At 42.6% G+C, this 15,729-nt stretch overlaps 1 protein-coding gene and 1 long non-coding RNA gene across 7 annotated transcripts in view; one reads left to right on the plus strand and one right to left on the minus strand.

Annotated features, from left to right (window-relative positions):
• pot1 (protection of telomeres 1 homolog) overlaps positions 1–1,146 on the minus strand; it is a 47,456-nt gene extending 46,310 nt beyond the window's left edge. For 2 of the 4 annotated variants that reach the window (XM_029751547.1, XM_029751546.1), the window contains exon 1: positions 1,013–1,125. In XM_029751547.1, coding sequence (XP_029607407.1) covers positions 1,013–1,118 — 106 coding nt within the window. In that variant the 5' untranslated portion in view covers positions 1,119–1,125. Of the gene's footprint in view, positions 1–1,012 lie in introns of all 4 variants that reach the window. The other 2 variants (XM_029751548.1, XM_029751549.1) reach the window with 2 other exon arrangements.
• LOC115192737 (uncharacterized) lies at positions 447–15,525 on the plus strand. 3 transcript variants are annotated; one of them, XR_003877983.1, is made up of 4 exons: positions 449–679; positions 825–917; positions 1,072–1,171; positions 15,226–15,525. It is a non-coding gene; the product is annotated as an uncharacterized LOC115192737 (long non-coding RNA). The 3 variants fall into 3 exon arrangements; XR_003877981.1 differs by having other exon boundaries at positions 447–679; positions 825–1,171; XR_003877982.1 differs by having other exon boundaries at positions 455–917.
• Positions 15,526–15,729: the final 204 nt, after the last annotated feature.

Raw genomic sequence — 15,729 nt, forward strand, 5'->3', positions numbered from 1 at the left:
ACTGAGATGCAGAGACCACTGCGCCACTCGGGAGCAAATCCCTGGCACACACCCACGCACCACTTATGATGTTTACTATTATTATTCATCCTGCTACCAGTCACTTTCTCCTAATCCCCCGCCTATATGTACATCTACCTCAAACTACACCAGTATCCCTGCTCATTGTAAATTTGGTATTGGCACTGACCCTGTATATAGCTTCCTCTATGTTCTTGTGTTTCTTTATTAAATATTAGTTATACTATTTAGATATTGATTACTGCACTGTTGGGTTGAGCGTTTCACTGTACTTGTGCATGTGACAATAAAAACATGAAGTTGAAATGTTTTGGACTAGCTAGCTAACTTAAATTCGGTCTAGCTAACACGTTCATAAATGAACTGTCAAACTAGCTCGCTAGCTAAAGACAGTAGCAAGGCTTGCTGTCTTCAGTTTGCCGCTTACTTGCTAGCTCTATAACTCTGGTCCCCGCGCATGCGTCGGATGCAACGCATGCGCGTGGAGAGCTAAAATTCAATTTTTTGGGGAGAAATGACATCCTGCGCACACAACATTTTTACTTTGTAGAGGTTACGAAAGTATACTGAAGATCGTGACTAAACAAAATCGGGGAGAAACAAAGACAACTTGCTGTTGTTGTGCGATGGATCAGAGCTACTTGGCTAAAATAGCTAGGTATAGTAACTTGCTAAAACAATTGCTAGTAGATATGACGCTACATTATGCCTCAATCTGATTAGCTAAATGTTCCAGTTTACATATGAAGTAGCTAGAAAGGTATCCATATTCTGACCATACGAAACGTTTGACTGTTCACTAGCTAACGTTGGTCGGTGAGATAGCCAGCTTCTTCACAGCTAGCATGCACGATAGCTAGCAGTAGACAACAAGACAAGTCTTGCAAGGATCCAAAGTAAGTCAATTTTTCCTCATACGTGACAGACGAGGACACCAATATAAATGATGTTGAGGCAATGACTAAATGAAAGTCAAAGTGAGTCAACTTACTTTGAGTTAAGCAGCACGGACTGATTCCCTGAATTTCCCTCTTGTTTTCAACTATTGAGGAATCAACTACCAGTATGACAGATATCGACGTCATCTTTCTGCGCATGCGTTCGGCATATGGAGGGCTGCGTTCACCTGGGTCAGAGAGTGAGATGCGAAGTCAGTATATTAGATATTTTTAAAGTTTTGTATGATGTTGACTCTTCATTTCTAATTGCTTATTTAACTTTTGTTTATTATCTATTTCAATTTCTTTGACAATGTAAACATATGTTTCCCATGCCAATAAAGCCCATTGATTTGAGCTCGGGGGCTCCCGAGTGCATCTCAGTGCTAGAGGCATCACAACAGACACTGGTTCGATTCCAGGCTGTATCACAACCGGAAGTGATTGGGAGTCCCATAGGGCAGCACACAATTGGCCCAGCGTTGTTAGGGTTTGGCCGCGGTAGGCCGTCATTGTAAATAATAATTTGTTCTTAACTGATTTGCCTAGTTAAATAAAGGTTAAATAAAAAAATAACAATATAGATGCTCTTTGCTTGCGTGCAAACAGTCAGACATGCTTCCAGAGAATCTTATGCAGGGTTTCAAGTAATTTCTATCTCAAATACAATTTTATTTCTCACTTATGCCGAATACAACAGGTGTAGACCTTACCATGAAATGCTTACTTACTATAAGCCCTTAGCCAACAATGCAGTTTGAAAAATAGAGTTAAGAAAATATATACAAAATAAACTAAAGTAAAAAAAATTGAAAAATAAAATGACATGACAATAACGAGGCTATATTTTCTGCACATTAACACTAGAAGCTTATTACCTAAAATGGATCAATTGAAAGTGTGGGTACACAGCTCCAATTCAGACATGTTGGTCATTACTGAGACGGGGTTAAGGAAGAGTGTTTTGAATACTGATGTTAACCTTTCTGGTTATAACCTTTTTCGGCAAGACAGATCTTCTAAAGGTGGGGGAGTGACAATCTTTACCAAGGATTACCTTCAGTGCTCGGTTGTCTCCACCAAGTCTGTCTCCAAAGAATTTGTTTGCTGGTTTTAAGCATTAAACTTTCAAATAACTCTTTGTTGACTGTTGCTGGGTGCTATCGTCCTCCATCAGCACCGGCCTGTACCCTACCTGCCCTAAGCTCTCTCCTGGCCCCTTACACTAAGTCTGAATTTATCCTGCTAGGTGAGCTAAACTGGGACATGCTTAATACACCTGACCAAGCCCTAAATCTTTCTCAGATTATTACCAATCCCACAAGGTATGACTCCAAATACCCAGAAAATGCTACTCTCCTCTTTGTTATCCTCACAAATAATCCTGATAGGTATCAGTCTGGTGTTTTCTGTAATGACCTTAGTGATCACCGTTTTACAGCCTGTGTTCGTAATGGCTGCTCAGTGAAACGACCTGTCCTGATTTGTCATAGACGCTTGCTAAAAAACTTCAACGAGCAAGCCTTCCTTCATGACCTGGCCTCTGTAAAATGGTATAGAATCAGCTTGATCCCCTCTGTCAAAGACACTTGGACCTTCTTTTTTAATATTTTCAGTGGTATTGTTAACAAACACGCCCCCATAAAGAAAATGAGAATTAACAACAGGTTCAGCCCCTGGTTCGACCGTGATCTTGCGGAGTTACTACACCTCAAGAATTGCATTTGGCAAAAGGCTCGGCACATGCATACTCAGGCTGACTTGCTCTCATTCAGACAAATTATAAATAAATGCACTCAGGCTATCCGGAAGGCCAAAGAGTTACTTTAAGGCGCAGTTCTCTCTCTGTGGGTGTAACCCCAAGAAGTTCTGTAAAATGGTTAAAGACCTGGAGAATAAACCCTTCTCCTCATAGCTCCTCACTATGTCCCTTAATGTTGATGATGTGGTTGTTACTGACAAGAAGCACATGGCTGAGCTCTTTAATCAACACTTCATTAAGTCACAATTCCTATTTGACTCAGCCATGCCTCCTTGCCTGTCCAACATTTCATCATCTCCCACCCCTTCTAATGCGACTATCCCCGATGCTTCTCCCTCTTTTTCCCCTGCCCAGCTACAAAGTTTCTCCCTGCAGGCAGTCACTGAGTCCGAGGTGCTAAAGGAACTCTTTAAACTTGACCGCAAAAAAACATCTTGGTCAGATGGTTTAGTCCCTTTCTTCTTTAAGGTTGTTGCCCCTATCATCACCAATCTCTAAACTTTTTAACCTGTCTCTCCTTTCTGGGGAGATTCCCATTGCTTGGAAGGCAGCCACGTTTCGTCCTTTATTTAAAGGGGGAGATCAAGCTGATCCTATCTGTTATAGGCCTATTTCTATTTTGCCCTGTTTATCAAGAGTGTTGGAAAAACTTGTCAATAATCAACAGACTGGCTTTCTTGATGTCTATAGTATTCTCTCAGGTAGGCAATCTGGTTTCCGCTCAGGTTATGGATGTGTCACTGCAACCTTAAAGGTCCTCAATGATGTCACCATTGCCCTTGATTCTAAGCAAAATTGTGCTGCTATTTTTATTGACTTGGCCAAAGCTTTTGATATGGGAGACCATTCCATTCTTGTGAGCTGGCTAAGGAGTATTGGTGTCTCTGAGGGGTCTTTGGCCTGGTTTGCTAACTACCTCTCTCAAAGAGTGCAGTGTATAAAGTCAGAAAATCTGCTGTCTCAGCCACTGCCTGTCACAATGGATACCCTAAGGCTCGATCCTAGGCCCCACGCTCTTCTCAATTTACATCAACAACATAGCTCAGGCAGTAGGATGCTCTCTCATCCGTTTATATGCAGATGATACAGTCTTATACTCAGCTGGCCCCTCGCCAGATTTTGTGTACAATGCTCTACAACAAAGCTTTCTTAGTGTCCAACAAGCTTTCTCTGCCCGTAACCTTGTTCTGAACACCTCCAAAACATGTGTCATGTGGTTTACTAAGAAGAATGCCCTTCTCCCCACAGGTGTGATTACTACCTCTGAAGGTTTAGAGCTTGAGGGAGTCACCTCATACAAGTACTTGGGACTATGGCTAGACAGTACACCCTCCTCTCAGCACATACCAAGCTGCAGGCTAAAGTTAAATCTAGACTTGGTTTCCTTTATCGTAATCGCTTCTCTTTCACCCCAGCTGCCAAACTAACCCTGATGCAAATGACCATCATACCCATGCTAGATTATGGAGACGTAATTGATAGATCGGCAGGTAAGGGTACTCTCGAGCGGCTAGATGTTCTTTACCATTCGGCCATCAGATTTGCCACCAATGCTCTTTACCGTGAGGGAAAAAAGTATTTGATCCCCTGCTGATTTTGTACATTTGCCCACTGACAAAGAAATGATCAGTCTATAATTTTAATGGTAGGTTTATTTGAACAGTGAGAGACAGAATAACAACAACAAAAATCCAGAAAAAAACTCTTACTGACAGTTGTGGGTCCTTTGCGTGATGTAATGTTGTCTCTACCTTCTTGCCCTTTGTGCTGTTGTCTGTGCCCAATAATGTTTGTAACCTGTTTTTTGCTGCTACCTTGTGCTGCCGCCATGTTGTGTTGGTACCATGTTGTTATGTTGTGTTGCTACCATGCTGTGTTGTCATGTGTTGCTGCTTCGCTATGTTGTTGTCTTAGGTCTCTCTTTATGTAGTGTTGTGTTGTCTCTCTTGTCGTGATGTGTGTTTTGTCCTATATTTTATTTTTAATCCCAGCCCTCGTCCCCGCAGGAGGCCTTTTGCCTTTTGGTATGCCGGCATTGTAAATAAGAATTTGTTCTTAACTGACATGCCTAGTTAAATAAAGGGGGGAAAATATACATACATACATACATACATACATACATACATACATACATACATACATACATACATACATACATACATACATACATACATACATACATACAGGGGGTACCGGACCATGATAGTTCGTTGGTGATGTGGACACCAAGGAACTTGAAACTCTCGACCCTCTCCACTTCAGCCCCGTCAATGTTAATGGGGGCCTGTTCGGCCCTCCTTTTCCTATAGTCCACGATCAGCTCCTTTGTCTTGCTCACATTGTGGAAGAGGTTGTTGTCTCTGACCTCCTCCCTATAGGCTGTTTCATCATTGTCGGTGATCAGGCCTACCACTGTTGTGTCGTCAGCAAATGTAATGATGGTGTTGGAGTCATGCTTGGCCACGTAATCGTGGGTGAACAGGGAGATCAGGAGGGGACTGGGGACCCCAGTGTTGAGGATCAGCATGGCAGATGTGTTGTTGCCTACCCATACCACCTGGGGGCGGTGACTGAGGTGGTATACTCCTCAATGCCATTGGATGAATCCCGGAACATTGTCCAGTCTGTGCTAACAAACAGCCCTGTAGCATAACATCTGCGTCATCTGACCACTTCCGTATTGAGTGAGTCACTGGTACTTCCTGCTTTAGTTTTTGCTTGTAAACAGGAATCAGGAAGATAGAATTATGGTCAGATTTGCCAAATGGAGGGTGAGGGAGAGCTTTGTATGCGCCTCTGTGTGTGGAGTAAAGGTGGTCTAGAGTTTTTTTCCCTCTGGTTGCACATTTAACATGCTGGTAGAAATTGGGTAAAATGGATTTAAGTTTGACTGCATTAAAGTCCCCGGCCACTAGGTGGTGCCTTATACAGCTCTTTGAGTGCGTTCTTAGTGCCACCATCGGTTTGTGGTGGTAAATCGATGGCTACGAAAAATATAGATGGTGTCGTCTACAGCTTATAATAATTCTACCTGAGGTATTCTACCTCAGGCAAGCAATACCTGTGACTTCTTTAATATTAGACATCGTGCACCAGCAGTTATTGAGGGCAGCTATGTCTTACCAGACGTCGCTGCCCTGTCCTGCCGATGCACGGAGAAGCCAGCCAACTCTATATTATCCATGTCGTTGTTTAGCCACATCTCGGTGAAACATAAGACATTACAGTTTTTAATGTCCCATTGGTAGGATAGTCTTAATCATAGATAATCCAGTTTGTTTTCCAATGTTTGCACGTAGGCCAATAATACGGAGGCTAGTGGTGGTTTACCTACTCGTCAGCAAATTCTTACAAGGCACCCAGCCCTCCTCCCCCTTTTTCTCCGTCTTTTCTTCACGCGGATGGTGGGGATTTGGGCCTTGTCTCGACAAAGCAGTATATCCTTCGCGTCGGACTCATTAAATAAAAAATCTTGGTCCAGTTCGAGGTGAGTAATCACTGTTCTGATGTCCAGAAGCTCTTTTCGGTCATACGAGACGGTAGCAGTAACATTATGTACAAAACGAGTTACAAACAATGCGAAAGAAATAGCACAGTTGGTTAGGAGCCGTAAAACGGCAGCCATCCCCTCCAGGGTCATTATACCTGCTACGCTTTCAGAACGTTGCACCCTTCTGAAAGTGCCCATGTTCCTCCTTGGTGGAGGTACTGATGGCTTTTATTTTAAAAAATGTGTACCTTTATTTAATGAGTCAAGTCAGTTAAGAACAAATTCTTATTTATAATGACGGCCTACCAAAAGGCGAAAGGCCTCCAGCGGGGACGGGGGCTGGCATTAAAAAAAGAAAAGAAAAAGAAAATATAGGACAAAACGCACATCACGACAAGAGAGACACCACGATACTACATAAAGGGAGACCTAAGACAACAACATAGCATGGCATCAAGGCATGACCACACAGCATGGTAGCAACACAACATGGCGGTACACAACATTGTAGCAGCACAAAACATGGTACAAACATTACTGGGCACAGACAACAGCACAAAGGGCAATAAGGTAGAGATAACAATACATCACGTGAAGCATCCACAACTGTCAGTAAGAGTAAGTAAGGCTTCAGTAGACTACATGTTTAATGGTGGGGAGTCAAAAAAGTTTTGGGGGCAAGTTTATGCAAAAGAATGTCCCAATAGATAATGGGTTGGATAATACCAAAGATAATGAATTGAGCCTAATGGGCTTTACCGAAGAAAAAAACATTACAAGCATTACATTTGGTACAAACATTCCGCAGGTGATATGAAAACATCCCAGAAGGGGTACCCATTTCAAACTTAACCAGGCAGCGAGTTATCACGAAAAATCAAAATGGCTGCCATAACAGCTGGTATTTCACCATCAAATAAAAGTTTATTGGTCGCGTACACAGTTTAGCAGATGTTATAGCGGGTGCAGCACAATACTTATGTTACTAGCTCCTAACAATGAGGTAAAAGGTCAAACAAGTATATAAATAATTAAAATGTAAAACAAATTAGTACAAATAATTACAAATGATCAAGAAAGTTCATGACGAATTCAATTAACAACCCAAATAGCACTGTAACATTAATCAAAATGCAATCATGCAACAAATAAAAGCATGCAATGTGGTATAAACATTCCTCAGGTGGTATGAAAACATCCTAGAAGGGATGCTCATTTCAAAATCATCCAGGAAGTGGAATTCAAAATGGCCACCAATGGAGATGGTAACGGATCCATAGTCATATTTAAAACAGGTATTAAGTGAAATAAAAACAAAAACATTAAAACAAGTAATAATTAACGGTTGTAACCGGTTCAGGGAACAGAACAGAAAACTAGAAAATTATGAAATTATTTGAGGACAGAACCCAAACCAGAAACTCAAGTGATCCATACTATTCCAGAATCATAACCATTATTTTAAAAGCATGGGAACTAGTTAATAACATTATTTTATGTTCCAGGCAAAACAAAGCACCTATGCAAGGCATTTACTCTGTCACTCAGAAACTTATTCCAGTATCTGTCTGCCTGCCAGCATGTGTGTGTGTGTGTGTGTGTGTGTGTGTGTGTGTGTAGGCTGTAGGCTACCTGCTCCTCCCCTCTAAAGCATAGGTTACTGTAGCCTACTGACAACATTACAAGCACGATTCAGAAATCAGGGAGACATGTTTGAAAGAATGGATCAACTTTTTCCATACTAGTTAAGGATACTATAGTTGTCACATTTCCCATTGGATTTATTAACTACAAAAAGGTAAGATGTGTTTTTAATTGTAGTGCTGCTTTGCACACACAAGCTTGTTAGCAAGCAAGCTAGCTGGCTAACTGTTGCTCTGGTCCAGTGTTAAACCAACTCGGAAGTTCAAAGACATTCATTGTTCCTCCATAGAAGCTGCTCCTCTGTAGGTATAATTATGTGGACATAATTCATATAATGCATGTCATAACAGTTCTTCAAGGCAAGCTTCCTCTATCCTCTCTTGCTCTCTCCTCACCCACAGAATTTCAGTTGCATCTCATACCCTAAACTGTTAGTGGCAGCACAGTGTGTGTTTGTCTTTCATTATGATTAAACCATTATGTCCTGGCAAAATACAATTAGCTCTTAATGACTTTCCTATACAGATTAAATCGTTTACCCGCTCCACAGCAAGCCGCTCTGTCCGCACTGATTGGTGAAGTTATTTAATGTCGAACTAAATGTAAAAACAAAAGTAGATTTCAGAGGTTTAAAAAGGAACAGAAAGGAATGATATAAACTATAACTTTTATTTGGTTCTAACCGGTTCAGAACTTTATTTTGCTGGTCAGTAGAACATAATAATGGGTCTGTACAGAATTGGAAAATAATTATTATTGGAAAATAATTTTGGTTCCAACCCCTGGTAATAATACATCAAATGTATTCCTTAAATTCTGATTAGTGAAGAAGATAAAAACGTAGGGCCCTGGTTCACATATGCCAGCATAATGCAGTGCATGGTAATCTAGAATTCTGTCATCAACACTTCCAAGAACAGAGGGGCTCACTTTTGCAGCCACAGCTCAAGAGTTCTCTACAAACTGTGTCAGCCTTTGGTAAGAGTGTCCACAAAGTTGTCCAGGAATCAACTGTTTTTTTTAGCCCATCCAAATCGTTCTGGTGAAGGTGCCAATTGGATAGTTTTCAGACTTGTTGACCAAATGCTTGTTTGGTACACTGCTCGGTTTGAATATTGCAGCAGCGCAGCCTCTGTTGGGGGGATGGTCTCCATTGAGAATGACCTCTTGGAGAAGATATCTTTCCTCAGATCATTGACACAATCTAGGCTGGTTAACTTGTTATAGACAACACAGGTATATCGCCCAACCAATGTGAAAGTGGATTAATCCAGATCAAGTGTTTGAAATAGTTCAGCTGCCATGGAAATGAAGGCATCAGTCACCTCTGGAAATGACTTCCATGCAACCCAAGCTGTCTTTTTGCTCTTTCCATGTAACTGTGAGGTTGTACCACAACCTGTGGAAGCGGTTGTGCATTCCAAGCTTCTCATAGATGGTGTTGATACAAATCTCCTGGTATTTTTTACCCATGCCAAAAGTAACCCATAGCTTTAGGGTTGGATAATCCTTGTTAAAATGGAAGAACAGCCCAGCAAGGAGTACAATGATGTCTGTATCCACTGTTCCAATGAGAATGGTTAGTGCACCCTTTCAAACCAAATTGTATTTGTCACATGAATCGAATATAACAGGTGTAGATCTTACTGTGAAATGCTTACTTACGAGCCCTTAACCATCAATGCAGAGTTTTTTTTTTAAAGTTAGTAAGAAAAAGTTGCTAAATAAACTACAGGAAAAATAGTAACACAATAAAATATTAATATCGAGACTACATTCAGGGCTTACCGGTACCGAGTCAATGGTTAGAATCCAGTGAGTGTATATCGAGCCTGTGCAAAGTGTCACACCCTGATCTGTTTCACCTGTCTTTGTGATTGTCTTCACCCCCCTCCAGGTTTTGCCCATCTTCCCCATTATCCCCTGTGTATTTATACCTGTGTTCTCTGTTTGTCTGTTGCCAGTTCGTTTTCTTTTGTCAAGCCTACCAGCGTTTTCCCTCTGTTCCTGTCTCGTTATTGTTACTGTTTTGACCTTTTCTGCCCGCCCTGACCCTGAGCCTGCCTGCCGTCCTGTACCTTTGCCCCACTACTCTGGATTATCGACCCCTGCCTGCCTTGACCCGTCGTATGCCTGCCGGTGTTGCTGTAATAAACATTGTTACTTTGACACAGTCTACATTTGGGTCTTATCTGAAATGTGATAGTACAAACTGGCCCATGACTGACCCAGCAGACCTGGACCAGCTCCGCAACCCCATCTCCTCCCAATGAGCCACCATTGGTAGGCACGAGGAGTTGCTTCGCGGTCTGACGGAAGGGTTCCAGACCGTGGCCGAAAGGAATGACCTAGCATTGGACACATTGCGGGAGCAATGGGTTGTCTACCATGCAGCTTACCACGATGGTAACCTTCCAGCCCCTCAGTAACCAGGCTGGTAGCAGCGCTTACCTCCCCAGGAGCGCTTCGATGGAAACTCGGGCACCTGTCGGGCATTTCTCGCTCAGTGTTCTCTTGTCATGGAGCTGCAGCCTTCCTCCTTCCCATTGAACCGCTCTAAGATAGCGCACCTCATCACGATGATGTCTGCGAGGGCCCTCGTCTGGGCTTCGGCCATTTGGGAACAACAGTCGGCTGTATGCTTCAGTCTGGAGGGATTCGTGGTGGAGGTGAAAAAAGTTTTCGAGGCTCCGGTGTCCGGGAGAGAGGCTGCCCGGAAGCTACTCCAGCTTCGGCAGGACTCCCTCAGTGTGGCAGACTATGCTGTGGATTTCTGCACACTAGCAGCGGAGGGTGCCTGGAACCCAGAAGCGCTGTTCGACACGTTCCTGCACGGATTATCGGAGGAAGTAAAGGATGAGCTTGCAGCCCGGGAACTACCCACAGATCTCGACTCACTCATCGCCTTAACCATCCGGATCGATGGACGGCTACGGGAAAGTAGGAGGGAGAAGAGGTCAGATTGCGGTCCCAAATCGCAATCAAGGATCCCACCTTGCATCTGATGAGCTCCGGGAGGATACGAGCTTACCCAAGTTCCTCCAAGAGCCTCCGGATCTCTCTGCCATTCCCACGGAGTACCAGGACCTTCGGGAGGGGTTCGGTAAGGCCCGGGCCACTTCGTTTCCGCAACACCGACCGGTACCCAAGAATGTCAAGCCTGATGCGCCGGCACGCCGCTATAGCCTCGCGGCTACACCTCCGGAAGCCGAGACCATTCTCCCATGCTCCAAGATCATTATCCCCTTTGCTGTTCATCTTCTGTTGCCCTGTACCCTTCGTATACTTTTTAATTTATTATTTTTTATTTCACCTTTATTTAACCAGGTAGGCCAGTTGAGAACAAGTTCTCATTTACAACTGCGATCTGACCAAGATAAAGCAAAGCAGTGCGACAAAAACAACAACATGGGATAAACAAACGTACAGTCAATAACACAATAGAAAATCTGTATACAGTGTGTGCAAATTAAGTAAGGAGTTAAGGCAATAAATAGGCCATAGTGGCGAAGTAATTACAATTTAGCAATTAACACTGGAGTGATAGACGTGCAGATGAGGATGTGCAAGTAGAAATACTGGTGTGCAAAAGAGCAGAAAAAACAAAAAAACAAATATGGGGATGAGGTAGGTAGTAGGTTGGATGGGCTATTTACAGACGGACTGTCACAACCTGACCTGAGAGAGCTGTTTTCTCTGTTTGGTTAGGTCAGGGCAGGGGCGAAAATCTGATATCAAGTTTGGAGGGGACAATTACATGAAATTTTCTCAAGAGCAATTCCTGAGGGGGACACCAAAAGTAGTGCTGTAACACATAGCCTACATTGTAATAGGGTAAATGTATATTGAGCAACCAAAGAAATAAGGTGTTTGCCCTACTCCTAACTACCGGTACCCAAAGCTACACAACTAATCACAACAGCAATACCATTGCCTTTAACAAATCTTAGTTCAGTCACCAGTTTAAGTTGAGAGTGGGGGTATCCATGGCATTTTCCAATTATGTTCCTATTTTACAAGTAAAAAAAATTGAGAACCTTTCATAATGTTGTCAAACAAAGACTCAACAAACTTACCTGAGACTCCCTGTCTCTGCCAGTCTGTCCCTGCATATCTGTCCCCAACTCTGCTGTCTGTGTGCCATCTGTTGCCTGCTCTGCCTAATGACATCATTGTGAAACATTTCCATTAGAATTTCATTTCTTTCTTATGAACATTTTATCAACTAGTCTTTGAGATATTAGGCTACTAGGGTTCTTACTTTGCGTTTTGGTGTACTGAAAAATACTCTGATGTCCGTCTTTTATTTTTCTGCCATTTTTCTACCTGGCTGGCTGGCTACACACACACACAGTGTGTAGGTTATTTACAGTAGGAGATGGGCTTCTATCATCTTATCTTTTATCATTCTATTTGGGCTTCAATCTAAAAGGTAGCTAGCAAATGTGAAACGGATTAAAATGACGAGTTGACAGCTGTATGAGTTCACCATTTACACAACATATGCTGCAACCTTTTGTAATTTTAATAGTTTGTTTCATATTGGCTGGCTTCCAACAATAGCTGAATTTGCAAAGCTAGCGAGCACCAATTCCGTTTCAGTGGTGTTTGCTATAATCTTTGCTACCCGGGTTAAATAAAGGTGAAATAAAATTAAAGTTCCCTTGCGACAATTTAGCTTTTGCAACGAGACCATTAAATATATTTAAGACAATGGTAGAAGAGAGTGTAGTTCTGTTCAGTTTGGACTCCAGTTTATCGCTAACCTTATCACAGGGACTTTGAAGCACTAACGTACATCATCTGCATGCTGATCTTGGAATAAATTGATGATAGCAAAGATTCCATCTTTGACGAGGCCACATAAATGGAATAGGTGCTAGCTTAATAGTTAATATTTGCGCGCTAGCTCTGCATATTCAGCTAGTGTGTGTGCGCGATTGACTGGATTAACCTCACGTGAGTTACGTTCATTGAGTGCCTTTCAGACAGTGGATACCACCCCTCTGTTACCTTGCCAACTAAGGAACTGGCAGTGGATCAAACCATTGTGAGGCAAAGGGTGGGGGGGGTCGCAATCTTTTGAAACTTAAAAACGCGCTATTAAGTGTCTATAATCAGCACAATTGCTTTCATTGCGTATTATTAATATTATTTAAATTACATAGTTATGTTTCAGTGATATATTGGGGGGGACAAATCATATATTTCCCAGGATGGGGGGGTTGTGTCCCCCCCGTACCCCCCGGGATTTCCGCCCCTGGGTCAGGGTGTTACATGGTGGGCATTCTATGTGTCATATTTATATGTTTTTTTTTCTTTGATTGGCCTAGTATGGTTTCCAATCAGAGGCAGCTGTCTATCGTTGTCTCTGATTGGGAATCATACTTAGGCAGCCCTTTTTCCCTCCTTCAGTGTGGGATCTTGTTTTTGTACAGCTCAGTAAGCCAGCAGAATGTGACGTTCGTTTTTCCTTGGTTTGTTATTTTGTTTGAGTGTTCTGAGTTACAATAAATATAAATATGAGCACTTTCCACCCTGCACCTTGGTCTACTCCTTTTGACGACCATCACACGGGCTGTGTCCAGCTGCAGCAATGGCTAAGCTGCTCTGACAGCCGATTCTTTAAGTTAATGAGGGAGATATACAGTTGAAGTCGGAAGTTTACATACACCAGTTTTTCACAATTCCTGCCATTTAATCCTAGTAAAAAGGTCAGAATCACCACTTTATTTTAAGAATGTGAAATGTCAGAATAATAGTAGAGAGTGATTTATTTCAGCTTTTATTTCTTTCATCCCATTCCCAGTGGGTCAGAAGTGTTCATACACTCAATTAGTGTTTGGTAGCATTGCCTTTAAATTGTTTAACTTGGCTCAAACGTTTCGGGTAGCCTTCCACAAACTTCCCACAATAAGTTGGGTGAATTTTGGCCCATTCCTCCTGACAAAGCTGGTGTAACTGAGTCAGGTTTGTAGGCCTCCTTGCATGCACACACTTTTTCAGTTCTGCCCACAAATCTTCTATAGGATTGAGGTCAGGGCTTTGAGATGGCCACTCCAACACCTTGACTTTGTTGTCCTTAAGCCATTTTGCCACAACTTTGGATGTATGCTTGCCGTCATTGTCCATTTGGAAGACCCATTTGCGACCAAGCTTTAACTTCCTGACTGATGTCTTGAGATGTTGCTTCAACGTAGCCACATAATTTTCCTTCCTCATGAGGCCATGTATTTTGTGAAGTTCACCAGTCCCTCCTGCAGCAAAGCACAACATGATGCTGCCACCCACGTGCTTCACGGTTGGGATGGTGTTCTTCGGCTTGCAAGCCTCCCCCTTTTTCTTCCAAACATGACAATGGTCAAACAGTTCTATTTTTGTTTCATCAGACCAGAGGACATTTCTCCAAAAACTACGATCTTTGTCCCCATGTGCAGTTGCAAACCGTAGTCTGGCTTTTTTATGGCGGTTTTGGAGCAGTGGCTTCTTCCTTGCTGAGCGGCCTTTCAGGTTATGTTGATATAGGACTCCTTTTACTGTGGATATAGATACTTTTGTACCTGTTTCCTCCAGTATCTTCACAAGGTCCTTTGCTGTTGTTCTGGGATTGATTTGCACTTTTTTCACCAAAGTACGTTCATCTCTAGGAGACAGAACGTGTCTCCTTTCTGAGAGGTATGACAGCTGCGTGTTCCCATGGCGTTTATACTTGTGTACTATTGTTTGTACAGATGGACGTGGTACCTTCAGGCATTTGGAAATTTCTCCCAAGTATGAACCAGACTTGTGGAGGTCTACCATTTTTTTCTGAGGTCTTGGTTGATTTCTTTTGATTTTCCTATGATGTCAAGCAGAGGCACTGAGTTTGAAGGTAGGCCTTGAAATACATCCACAGGTACACCTCCAATTGACTCAAATTATGTCAATTAGTCTATCAGAAGCTTCTAAAGCCATGACATAATTTTCTGAAATTTTCCAAACTGTTTAAAGGCACAGTCAACTTAGTGTATGTAAACTTCTGACACCCTGGAATTGTGATGTAGTGAATGATAAGTGAAATAGTCTGTCTGTAAACAATTGTTGGAAAAATGACTTGTGTCATGCACAAAGTAGATGTCCTAACCGACTTGCCAAAACTATAGCTTGTTAACAAGAAATTTGTGGAGTGGTTGAAAAACAAGTTTTAATGACTCCAACCTAAGTGTATGTAAACGTCCGACTTCAACTATAAGTCTCCAACTTCAGTGGTTTTTGCAATTCGTTCCAGTCATTTAGTCTCCGCAGGTTCCCGTGGTATTGGGCATACATCCTACCGTTCATGTGTCCAGAGTTAAACCAATGTCTCACAGCCCTTTGTCTCCTATTTCCAGGTTCACCCCTCTTCCCCGTCTCATCGACTGCCAACCGGCTTACGTGGTGAGGCGTCTTCTGAAGGTTCGACCTCGGGGCAGGGGGTTGCAGTTTCTGTTCCTGTTTTGACCTTTTCTGCCCGCTCTGACCCTAAGCCTGCCTGCCTTCCTGTACCTTTGCCCCACTACTCTGAATTACTGACCTCTGCCTGACCTGACCTTGAGCCTGCCTGCCATCCGGTACCTTTGCCCCACTACTCTGGATTGTCGACCCCTGCCTACCTTTACTTTGTTGCTGTAATAAACATTGTTACTTCGACACAGTGCGTTTGGGTCTTACCTGAAATGTGATAAAAAGTGTCAGTGCAAAAAAATAAGAATAAAATATGGGGTCAATGTAAATAGTTCTGGTGGCCATTTGATTAACTGTTCAGCAGTCTTATGGCTTGGGGATAGAAGCTGTTAAGGAGACTTTTGGCCCCAGACTTGGTGCTCCGATACCGCTTGCTGTGCGGTAGCAGAGAA

Source organism: Salmo trutta, chromosome 4 (genome assembly GCF_901001165.1).
Source record: "Salmo trutta chromosome 4, fSalTru1.1, whole genome shotgun sequence".
Lineage (NCBI taxonomy): Eukaryota > Metazoa > Chordata > Actinopteri > Salmoniformes > Salmonidae > Salmo > Salmo trutta.